The sequence below is a fragment of the Penicillium riverlandense genome (assembly GCF_028828495.1).
Source record: "Penicillium riverlandense strain IBT 135883 chromosome Unknown utg000008l_segment0_segment0, whole genome shotgun sequence".
In the NCBI taxonomy this organism is placed as follows: Eukaryota; Fungi; Ascomycota; class Eurotiomycetes; order Eurotiales; family Aspergillaceae; genus Penicillium; species Penicillium riverlandense.
Window position 1 is genome coordinate 1,182,860 of NW_026643199.1, and position 11,504 is coordinate 1,194,363.

At 55.1% G+C, this 11,504-nt stretch overlaps 5 protein-coding genes across 5 annotated transcripts; 3 read left to right on the forward strand and 2 right to left on the reverse strand.

Moving 5' to 3' along the window:
* Positions 1-26: 26 nt before the first annotated feature.
* On the forward strand, positions 27-1,345 carry pex14 (putative peroxisomal membrane anchor protein (Pex14); the record flags this gene model as incomplete). The annotated part of the gene is made up of 5 exons (XM_057200880.1): positions 27-59; positions 120-126; positions 182-431; positions 484-568; positions 620-1,345. 5 exons carry the CDS (start codon positions 27-29, stop codon positions 1,343-1,345), a joined length of 1,101 nt encoding a protein of 366 aa, XP_057048867.1.
* A 284-nt stretch (positions 1,346-1,629) lies between these two features.
* N7474_009471 (uncharacterized protein) lies at positions 1,630-2,855 on the forward strand (the record flags this gene model as incomplete). The annotated part of the gene is made up of 3 exons (XM_057200881.1): positions 1,630-2,033; positions 2,082-2,368; positions 2,413-2,855. 3 exons carry the CDS (start codon positions 1,630-1,632, stop codon positions 2,853-2,855), a joined length of 1,134 nt encoding a protein of 377 aa, XP_057048868.1.
* Positions 2,856-3,221: 366 nt separating this feature from the next.
* N7474_009472 (DUF453 domain protein) lies at positions 3,222-4,427 on the forward strand (the record flags this gene model as incomplete). The annotated part of the gene is made up of 1 exon (XM_057200882.1): positions 3,222-4,427. The coding sequence occupies one exon, from the start codon at positions 3,222-3,224 to the stop codon at positions 4,425-4,427; it is 1,206 nt and encodes a 401-aa protein (XP_057048869.1).
* Positions 4,428-4,755: 328 nt separating this feature from the next.
* N7474_009473 (purple acid phosphatase family protein) lies at positions 4,756-6,795 on the reverse strand (the record flags this gene model as incomplete). The annotated part of the gene is made up of 4 exons (XM_057200883.1): positions 4,756-5,143; positions 5,204-5,644; positions 5,702-6,394; positions 6,446-6,795. 4 exons carry the CDS (start codon positions 6,793-6,795, stop codon positions 4,756-4,758), a joined length of 1,872 nt encoding a protein of 623 aa, XP_057048870.1.
* Positions 6,796-7,477: 682 nt separating this feature from the next.
* On the reverse strand, positions 7,478-11,344 carry N7474_009474 (uncharacterized protein; the record flags this gene model as incomplete). The annotated part of the gene is made up of 7 exons (XM_057200884.1): positions 7,478-8,747; positions 8,898-8,957; positions 9,009-9,904; positions 10,184-10,487; positions 10,537-10,992; positions 11,042-11,226; positions 11,285-11,344. 7 exons carry the CDS (start codon positions 11,342-11,344, stop codon positions 7,478-7,480), a joined length of 3,231 nt encoding a protein of 1,076 aa, XP_057048871.1.
* Positions 11,345-11,504: the final 160 nt, after the last annotated feature.

Consider the following 11,504-nt stretch of genomic DNA (forward strand, 5'->3'; position numbering starts at 1 on the left):
GGAGTTGAAATCAACCCTCGACCACTATGGCTCCGCGCGAGGAGCTAATTTCCTCCGCGGTAAGTGTTCTCCCAATGCTGTACCCGCTTTCGGCTTGATGCTAACATGTGCGCGCCCAGGTTACCTGTATGGACCAATATCCGGAACGTCGCATGGTGGTGGGAGTGCTAACCTCGTCTAGTCTTACAGGATCCGTCGGTCGCCTCGTCGCCTGTTGAGAAGAGAGTCGCGTTCTTGCAATCCAAGAACCTGACGCAGGAAGAAGTCGACATTGCCTTGGCTCGGGCCGGCGAGGACCCCTCTGTCGCCGCCACCGCTACAGCATCATCACCGCAGGGCTACTCCTCGCAGCAAGTTGCCTACCGACCATCATCACAACCACCCCAAGGATATGGCTATCCTCCATACGGTCAATGGCAGCCGCCACCAGAGTACGTCGGATCCCAGTGTTACCCCGAGTCTGAAGCTAATGACCTCAAAAAGGCCGCCAAAGAGAGACTGGCGCGACTGGTTTATCATGGCAACAGTGATGGGAGGTGTGGGATATGGGATGTATTTTGTCGCCAATGTATGCCTCTCTTCAATGCCCAAAGCTCGCCGGATACTAATATTGCTCCAGCGGTATATCAAGCCTCTGATTGCACCACCGACCCCGCCTCAGCTGGAACAGGACAAGGAAAACATCGATGAACAATTTTCTCGCGCATTCGCGCTGATTGAGCAGCTCTCGACCGATACCACAGCATTGAAGGAAGCCGAGGACGCCCGGACCGAGCGCCTTGACTCGGCCCTGAAAGACGTGGAAAGTGTCGTGGCTGAATTGAAGAACTCGTCACGTCGGAGAGACGATGAAACACGCCGTATCAGCGATGAGGTGAAGTCGCTGAAGGATGCTATCCCCAAGGCTCTGGAAGGTGCTCGCGAAGGCAACGAGAACCGGTTGAAGGAACTAGGAAGTGAGCTGAAGAGCTTGAAAGTCCTTCTGGGTAACCGATTGGGTGGCAGTGCTGCCAGCACCCCGGCTGCTGGTAGACCTGCCGGGTCCTCCCAGTCCGAGAACCCTGTCACGAACGGCGCGCCTGCGTCCGTCGAGGATGAATCACCGGCGCCAGCGCCAGCGCCAGCGGCGGCCCCTCCAGCAGCGGCCCCTCCAGCAAGCTCCAACGCAACCCCTGCCCCTGCTCCCGCCGCCAACAACCCTCTCTCGCAACTCGGACGCTCTGCCTCTATCCCGGCGTGGCAGATGGCCGCCGCTAACCGGTCCAAGAGCTCCTCGCAGTCGACTCCGGCTACGGGCGCTGACAATGCGACCAGCACCAGTGAGCAAACCGCTCCTCCCAGCTAAGAGACTGGATGTATATTCTTTCGCTTTTTCTCTTTGGTGTATTCACAACAACGGAATTGAAGTATCATTTTTACGAATAGAAAAGGGGTTTTGCTTGTCAAAATCTGTAGAACATAGATGATAAAAAAGAGCCACGAACAGTAGTCTGGACAAATATTGGGCAGTTCAGCAGGCAATAACTAACTCATGGCTGTCTAGGCTGACGATAAGATAAGAAGTCTTGCGCATCGATCCAGCCGCCAAGTTTCTCAACTTGTGCTTCTCACCACCACCACTGCGACACGATGCCTTCACCCAATCCCTCTTCACCTCCCCATCCGTCCCCACAGACCACCGCAGACCCAGACCGTCGCCATCACCGCAGTCATAACCGCCACCGACACCACCGAGACAGCTCGCGCTCGCGCTCCCCACACCGATCTCACCGACACCACCGAGATCGCCACCGGCATCGTCATGACCGAGACCGTGAGCGCGATCGAGACCGTCATGGAAGACGGGACAAAGAACCCGCGAAACCCACGGAGCCCGTGATCCTCCCGCTCCAAGCTCGCGAGTTGTCCAGACGCGACTTGCAAGTCTACGAGCCTATGTTTGCCATGTACTTGGATATCCAGAAGGGAATCTTTCTTGAAGACCTAACGGAGGAAGAGGTGAAGGGGCGATGGAAAAGCTTTGTGGGAAAATGGTAAGAAGGCTCCAGACTCTCTACCTAACCAATCTCTGATAAATTTAGGAACCGTGGAGAACTCGCCGAGGGCTGGTACGACCCTGCTACGCTGGACAAGGCACGCAAGAGCGCCGCCGAACAGCCGATGCCGGGTCCGAGCAGAGGTCGAGCCGCATCTTCTGATTATACAAAGGGCGGTACGGAGGCCCCGGAACGCCCAGCGGGCGAGGATGACGAGGACGAAGATTACGGACCGGCTCTCCCACATTCTGGGTTGGAAGGTCGATATGGACGGGGTGCACCACATTCTGGTCCTACGATCCCAAACATGCAAGATCTTGAGCTGAAGAGAGGTAAGACCACAACCATCTAGTGACTGGCCAATTCACTCATGTAGTTGCAGAATCCGCTATGGAAGACGCCATTGCCGCACGCGACGAGTCACGACAACAGCTCCGCGCCGAAATACGCTCGCACAGATCCGCTGTGCGCAACCTAGAAGATGAGGTTGCACCTCGCGCCGAACCCGGAACACGGGAGAGGCAGCTCGAGAAGCGCAGGGAACTGGCTGCTGCCAACAAGTCATTTGCCGAGGCTCGTGGCGGGTCACCCGAAGGTGCGCGGGACGAAGAGCTCATGGGCGCGGGGGACAATGATCTGGCTTCGTTGAGAAAAGAGAAAGAGAACGAGAAGCGGAAGAAGAATGAGCGAGAGATCCGGCGAGAGGAAATCCTTCGAGCTCGCGCGGCAGAGCGGGAAGAACGGGTGCAGAAGTATCGCGAGAAGGAACAGGAGACTATGTCCTGGCTTCAGACATTGGCGAAGCAGCGGTTTGGTTGAGATAGTGAGGACTGCATCCACGCACGTACTACCCAACCAGGCCAAAAGACCACTATATGTAGCGTACAAGATAGATCCGTCAGCCAACTCCTGATAGACAGGGACTTTTCCAACCCATTCAATCCATTGGGACAAAACTCCTTCCCACAATCTATGCCGATGAATCAAAATGATCACCGTCGCCGGGAACACAGTAATACTAAGTCTCAGTGGAAGATCAGGAAGAAATATCAGCTCTGGGCTATTATTCATTGCGCCTAGTTAGGATGAGTATAAAACCTTCGAGTTATAGAGTTAGCCTCTACGCGTGGGGGGCATTCTTCTACCGACGTGGGGAAACAACACTTCTCCTCTGTCAGGTTCACCATGTTGCGACGGAATCTCTGCAACCCGAAGTTCCCATTATTGACCTCCTTCAGACGCTCAATGCACACTCAACCCATTCAAAAACAGCACGCTCTCCCCGCAGCTTATTACCGAGGCGGCACCTCGCGGGCCGTCTTCTTCAAGCAAGAAGATCTGCCTGCCAACCGCGCCGACTGGGCCCCCATTCTCCGCGGGGTGATTGGCAGCCCCGATCCCTATGGCCGGCAGCTGGACGGCCTCGGCGGAGGCATCAGTAGCTTGTCCAAGGTGTGCGTGGTGGGCCCGTCGACGCACCCGGACGCTGATGTCGACTACACCTTTGTCTCGCTGGGGATCAAAAATAGCGACGTCGACTACTCTAGCAACTGCGGCAACATGAGCAGTGCCGTTGGTCCCTTTGCCGTTGATTACCGGCTCTTTGCGTTGCCAGAGAACAGCCCCGACTCAGTCTCAGTGCGCATCCATAACACCAACTCGGGCAAGATCATTCGTTCCTCGTTTCCTGTTGTCGATGGCGAAGCGGCTTCTAGTGGCGATTTCGCCATAGATGGAGTCGCTGGCACCGCTGCGCGCGTGCAGCTCGATTTCATTGATCCAGCCGGCTCGGCGACAGGGACATTGTTACCGACCGGCAGCGTGACGGACGTCTTCGACGGCGTCAGAGCGACATGTATCGACGTCGCCAACCCCTGCGTTTTCGTCCGAGCGCAAGACCTCGACGTGGACGGAAACCTTACTCCAGACGACATCTCAGCACACCCAACCCTCCTGTCCCGGTTAGATTCTATCCGCCGCCAGGCTGGGGTGAAGATGGGTCTAGCAGAGACACCCACCGCTGTTCCAGGCAGTATCCCCAAAATCAGTCTCGTCTCATCCCCTTCACAGACCAGTGTCTCAAAAGAGCTAAAGCAGACGCCTGCGGAGGTCGATCTCCTCGCCCGTGCTCTCTCCGTGGGCCAGCCGCACAAGGCAGTGCCCATCACCGTCGCCTTGGCGCTGGCCGCTGCGGCGCGGGTGGAGGGGAGTACGGTGGCGGATGTTGTTGCAGGCAAGACACCCGTAGATGGAGCGGGGATCACGATCGGTCATGCCAGTGGCAACCTGCTGGTTGGTGCTGAGTTCAAGGCAGATGGCGGGTTGGCGTCTGCGACGGTGTTTCGCACCGCGCGCAGGCTCTTTGAGGGACGGATCTTTTGGAAATCATGACATATCATATTGATTATGAAGCATTTATACCGAGGATGGTTTTGCTGTGTATATATCAGGCTTTCGTCAGCGATATGGAAGAAGACCTAGATACTTTTACCCCTACGAGCTTACTAGCAGTTAACTTTTGGAGGCTGCAGCCGTAGCTCTCCTCTTTTTCTCCCTTCTCCAGATTTGTTGTCCTTAGTTAAATAAATTCTTTGTCTGATCAAGAACTAGTTACTCAGAAATATCAATGTTTTGTCGAGAAGCCTGCCTAGTTTGCTCCGTTGGAGTTGATAGGTATCAGCTTCATCTTTCCCCGTTGACATAGGCTCCGAACTATGTATTAAACTACAGGATGAGACTTCCCGCCGTGATGAGGAGTAGGCTTCTTGCCGTGAGTCTCGTGCTCACTGCACGGCTTAAGTAACCAGAGCGAGTCGCCAACAGAGCCATCGTTACCGCGAATGTACTCCCACTTCAGAGCAGTGGAGTTCACAACGGTCATCTTGCTGAATCCATACTCCTTCGTGTTGAGAACAGCAGTGATGTTGGTCAGGCTCTGGCCGCTGCTGAGCTCGCTGTGGCTCTCGATGTTGCCTGCCATACCGTTGACGATGTGGGTCATGGACTTGCCGGCGTTGGTACGGTAGGTGTTCTTGTTCACGATAGAGGCCGTGTCGATGGTACCATTTGTGCCGAGAGGATATAAGCGCTCGTACCAGTGGATGTGACTGATGGGTAAGATTATAAGTTAATAGGTCCTCTGGAGGCATAGGGAAAGGAAAACTTACCCGGAAAGATAGGCGTCAACACCATACTCGAGCAGGAGATCCTCGAATGCCGCGCGAATATTCTTCATGTAGGAGGAATAGGCGGAGCTGTACATCGGACGGTGGCTCATGACAATCACCCACGGGGTCTTCTTGCGGTCCACGCTGGCGAGATCCTTCTTCAGCCACTTGTACTGAGCATAGGACTTGGTGTCCTTCACGCTACCCTCAACAGCTCCGAATGGACCACTGTCAGTGACAAAAGTCTCCGACTCAGTGGGCAGAGTCTCGTCGCCGGAGACATCCTCTGCAAAGGACCACTCGGGGCTGTAGGCAAAGTCCGTCTCGCCGTCGATGGAAACGAAGTGGGCCAGACCGTAGTCGAACGAGTACCAGAAGTTGCCGACACCGCCAGTCTCGGCACCGGGCATGTAGAAACGGTTTTGGTACGCAGTAAAGTTCCTAAAAAGACGGGTTAGGCTTTGCGGTGTTTAGTGGTTGGCAGGAGATCTTATGTACCTCTGAGACGGCGGGCAGCTGTAGTAGGTGAGGCCATCCTTGGGAGCAGTGCCATTGGCGATATCGTCGTTGAGATAAGCAGTCAGAACGTTACCAGGGCCGTCGAACTCGGCACAGGCAGCCTCGTGGTTGCCAGGCAGAACCATGTAAGGAATCTTCTTGGTAACACTGCCCATCCATTGCTGCCAGAGATCCCAGTTGGACTCGTACAGAACGCTCATATCACCACCCTGAGGACCACCCTGGTTCGGGACCTCGCCTTTGGGCAGCGGCTTCTTGTACTCGTTCGTAATCACCCCTCCAGGGAGTGAGGTGCTGGTGCCATTGTAGCAAACGGGCCAGTCATCCTCACAGGGCATGACCCCAGACGACCAGTCATCGGCATAACTGATATCACCACCGTGCCAGGCAAAGGCGGTGCCCTCGTCGGCAGCCTGCGTCAGGTACTTGTGGGTGCCCTGGGCATTGGTGTAGCCCATGTCATTCAGTACCGCCACGGAAAACTCCTTCGGGTCACCGGCTTTCTGGGCCGTCTTGAAGCTCAGCACCTCAGACTGGGTGGTACCATTGGCAGCCGGGATCTGGTAGTAGTAGGTGGTACCAGACTTGAGGTGGTCCAAAGACACTTCGTGGAAGAATTGGCTGCATTGCGTGATGGCCTTGAACTGCGAGCACGACGGGGTACGATCATAGCTAGAGTGAAGTCAGTATAGATGATGGGATTGACGAGCGCGAAGCTCTTACGTGTGGGTATGGCCGCTTGCATGGTTGTGCAGCTCGCGGGGATTAGTCCCCCACTTCACCGACGGAGCTTCGCCTAGACCGAAAGGCGTCTGATAGTGGATGTGAATGCCCTCGGGCAAATACGACAACGAAATCACATTGACATTGTTGGTCGGATGGGAAGTGGCCGGCTTGACAGCCGGGGGCTCGACTAAACGGGGGAAACCCTTGCCATTGCCATTAATCGTACGGTCGACCCAATCGCCGATGGGCACTGCGGGGCCCTTGTAGCGATAGCGAGTGTCGACCGTAGGTCGAGCATCGACGGCGGCGGAAAATGCTAGCAGGACAGCAACAGTGGTGACCTTCATGGTGGGAGAGAATTGTGCCCATGGCGCATTTCTAGGCGCGAGGCCTGGGTTTTAACTGCATCGCGCGCATAACAAGCCACCATCCCGGGGCTAGAGCCGATAAGTGGTAGAGGTTGCATTGGACCACACGTGCAAATGATAAGGATCAACAATTGGCGATCGCCAGGAACCAAGTCAAGCCGTCGGTCCCTGGGCGCGGACCAATCCGCTAATCAACACACGGGCACGGGTTGGGGCACTGATTGGCCTGGTATGCTTCGGCGTGTGTTTGGGTGCTGAAATGCTCTCTAGCTGATTGGTCTAGGTTGAAATTGCACCCATCCTGTCAATTAATTGTGTCTGTAACTTCTCCTCTCTACGTAGTCTGCAGAAGTCATCTAGGCACAATGTTTTGCCGGACTCCTCCAGTGCCCAGTCAATCACCACATCCGCTCACTCTCTTCCACCGAGCTGGTCTGAACTAACGCCCAAGCGTGCTAATGACTTGAAATGTGAGAGAGCATTGATTATAAGAGGATGGAAGAGGCGTGCTTTCTATGCCCTATGTTTGTAGGAAAGGAAGTTGCCGTCTCATGAACGAAACAACCGTCTCATAAACACATTAAATCCATTGTAATAATTTCGTCTATTATGCCATTTTTGTAATCTCCAAACCTTTGTACAGCATGACCAAAACAGCCGTCTAGGCACGACGACCCAGATCCAGGTCCGCCACCAGCTTCAAATCACCCCGTCCACCAGCCCCTAGACCAAAGAACGGCTTGACCGCCACATCAATAGTCTCCTCGAACAATCTGCCCACAACAATCTCTTTCAGATCTTCTCCCGTCTGCGCAAAATCCGGGAACGCATTCAACTCCAACAACCAAGCACAACCGGCGCTATCAACCAAGAAATCCACCCCGAAGAGCTCAAAGGCATTGGGCAGTGTCTGGAAATGCACCATCATGCCCCGTGCAGCAGCCTCAAAGACCTCACCGGTAACAGAGCAGATCTGCTCGAAAACCTTCTCCTTCCAGTCCGCATCCAGACACGGAACGTGGTCGTCGAGATCCCAGAATCGACGGACGCTACCTTCATTGCTGCTGCCGCCGTCTTGGAAACAGGTGTTGGTTAGATGACGGGCGAGGTCCTTTACCTCGTCGTCTTCTTCGTGCGGAGGGCAATAGGGTTTTGCGGCAAAGAGGGCCAGCATCTCTTTGAAAACGTAGACTTTCAAGGCACCGGTTGCGAGCACGTAGGTGCGAATATGGAATTTGCGGTTTGAGGATGAGGGAAGGAGGAGTGGCGGGTCGATGTAGGGCTGTGCGAGGAAATGGCGAAGTTGGGAGGTGACCACGCCGGTGTCGTGAGCAGCTTCGGCAGAGTTGGGGTCATCCTCTTCAGCCTCGTCATCCGAATCCACATCCCACTCTTCGAAGATCTCGCGCAGTTGGTCTTCGGTACTGAAGAGGCGGATCCCCTGGCCACGATCACTCATACCGGGCTTGAGGATCCACCACTCCTTTTCAGAGTCGGGTCGTACCTCGTTTTTCTCCAGGCTATCGCGAAGCTCGTAGGCTTCCAGCAGAGCCTCGTCCAGGAACTCGGCGTAGTCCAATTCGAAGTCGAATGCCGGTTTGAAGTGGCGCTGTAGGATGCTCTCCGGGTGCTTGGAGACCCAGTTGGAAACCGTGTTGGAGAGGTAGTGTTTGCGGATCAAGGCTTTGCGAATGACGTACGCGTTTGCCAGAGAGGTAGACGGCCGCGAAAAGACATGTTCGAAGTCCAGGCGCTCATATTCACGGTATTGGAAGACAAGACTTGAAGCATCGGGGAGGTCTTCGAGAGAAGATATCCGCTTTGTGCAGGCCGCGTCACCGAGGCGGCGAGTCAAGGCTTGCTCGACTAGGGCTTGCACGTAGGAATCGTCGCAGTCGACAATGGAGTAGAGTGTGGGCCGGTTCGCGGATCTACACGGTGCCAATCGATTAGAATGACTTCGAATCCAATAGATGTAGGGAAGCGTGATGATGTCTATCAGCTAATCCAAATATCTAAAGTGCCAGCCACAAGTATATCCGGAAAAAGCACATCTGTATCATGCCAGAATCTCCACTCACAGCTGAATCTCCCCCGAAATACCGGGTGCGTGCATGAAACTGGCCTTCAGCGGTGTGACACTGCTAAAAGTTAGCACCGAATGGTGTAAAAAAATGAGACGGGTCGCATACCTGGTCATTTGCTCCTTGACTGCCCAGCCATCATTCCCGGGAGCACTCTCTTCCACGCTCTGATACACGTCATGGAAGTTAGGTGCCCATTTGAAGTTCTTGTGCTGGATCCTGCCTTTCCGGGCTGGCAGATCGCTCGCATCGACGTTCTTTCCGGCCTCACCTTCATCGCGCAGCTTCTGCTCCAGCAGATCGGGGTCGGCGGATGCCCGGTCGGCCACTTGGAAGCAACTACCAGACTTCCATGTATTGTGCAACATATTCGTGTAGAGGACCTTATTCTGGCTGACGCCGGGTTCGAGGGGGACATTGACACTATAGAGGTCGACGTCATCGGCCCAGTTGGCACACAGATGCTCAATCAACCGGACCGAGTGGCGCGATGCTTCTGCGATAACCACGGGGTCATGGTTGCGAGAGCTGAAGGCGTACGATAACGCAATGGACCGTTTCCCACACACCGCGCCTTCCATTGCGGCGCCAACGGTTCCACTGGACAACGCGAACAGGGCGGTGGTGTTGCGGCCGTAGTTTGGGCCTGAAACGACCACATCAATCGGGCCCCGGTCCTGGAAGTAGTGGAATAGGCCGATCTGAACACAGCTCGCTGGGGTCGAGTCAATCAAGATCCATTCGTCGCCGTCGACGTCGTCCTCGGCATCGCCACTGCTGCCCCGCGGCAGGTGGTGTACTGTCCCGTCTTCCTGGTGTAGTGTACCCGGCCGAAAATAGGTCGGTTTCACCGAGGCACCGATCATGTGCGCTTTACCGATCCATGATCGCTGTTGGTGCGGGAGAATTACCGAGACGGTGTGGCCGGCGGACTGGAGCGAGTGGACGAGGGAATGGACGTAGGGCGACGAGTGATTCGACGGAGGCCCGTCGTCGTTGGTGACCTATGTTGCGAGGACGTGAGCGGGAATTTCAGGAAAATAAATCTCGATCAGTAGTCCACTCACCAGGATATGCATTGGGCTTTACTGCTTGGAAATTGGAAGGAGGGAAGGAAGAAAAGAGCGAAGTCGGAAATGCCCCGCCTGGTTGGGCGGAACGCGAACATTCATGCATTCGGGAACGGGAACTATGGATGGGTATATCGGGCAGCAGTGGGAATTCTAACTAAACAAAACACATCATTCAGGCTCGTCTCTGAGATGACTTCGTCGTCTCTGTACCCCACGAGCCTCTGCGCTTTCTAGCCCAGAGCCAACGCCCGGATCATCCGACGGAAAGCTCTGAAGCAGAGCACTCTCCTCTTGCTCCTCTTTGATGTTAGGCTCAGGCGAAGTAGGACTATCTTCGGGCTCGTCCTTGATGTTGTTAGGGTCTTCCTCCTTAATCGTCTTTGTTGGGGTTCGTTCGGATTGGAGGAGGGTGTTCAAAAGCAGCCAGGTGAGGCTGGCCGAAGCCATTGAGAGCATCCAGAACAGGAAGCTGAAGATGGCGAAGGAAGTGAACTTCCAGCGGTACATAAACCATCTGTTCTACTGTCAGCTTTGGATATAAATGAAACTCTAAAGACACCTACCTCATGCCCGTAAACCGGGCGCGAAATTGCACCCGAGCACTGTAGACTTGCATCTTATCGTCGCTCTGAATTTCTAGGCGCAAACTCTGCGGCAAGTTGCGCGAACCTCGAGCGAACTCAACCTGCTCAAGCATTGACACCTCGAGAGTTTCGGCTTCGCGACGCCAGCCGACCACGTAGAGTGGCAGGCGCGCCATCCTTCGTGCAACGTCGACCAGCGGTGAGGTATAGGTCAAAATAGCGGGGCGGCGGGATTGCATGATTGGATTCGCGTCATTGCCTGAGCCTGGGAGCACCGCTGATCCTGGTCGAGAGTATAGGGTGAGGTCGATCATGAAGTTGCCGGTGCCGAGGTTTGAGGGCGTGCGCGGCAACTCGAGTGTCACGGATACATCGTAGGGCTGAAGCGAAACAAATTCCGAGTTGAAGGAGGCTGTTCCCCAGGGATTGCCATCGCTGTTCGAGTTAGGACCCTTGAGGTGCCACCGAGGCGCAGCTCACTTACCCAAATTGCAGATGCACCACGCGTTCCAATCCGACCGTGGGGATAAATCGGAAATAGAAAATGGTGTAGGCAACTACAGAAACTCCAATCAGCACCATCGATGCGCCGATGAACAGCAGAGTGTTCAGGTAGAGGCGCATGGCCGACTTGGACACCAGCGCGCGGAACGGCGCCAGGAGCGCATCCTATTGCCCGTCAGTAAGAGCCAGTAAGAAACCCACCCGGCATCAACGATGTAATTACCATCCCAAAAACCGCCGGACGGTCCAGCTCGGTCCCATCGTCGGAGTACTCAGAGGCCATATTGAAGGGAGGTGGCCGGGGAAGTGGAGGGGTGAAAGAGAGTCCGAGCTTAGCTTGGGAAGCTCTATCTATAAGTTAGTCACCGAGCAGCGTGCGTAGTGCCTCGACACCTTAGGCACCAACACCTTCCGCCTTCGACACCTGACGAGCAACCTCCGAC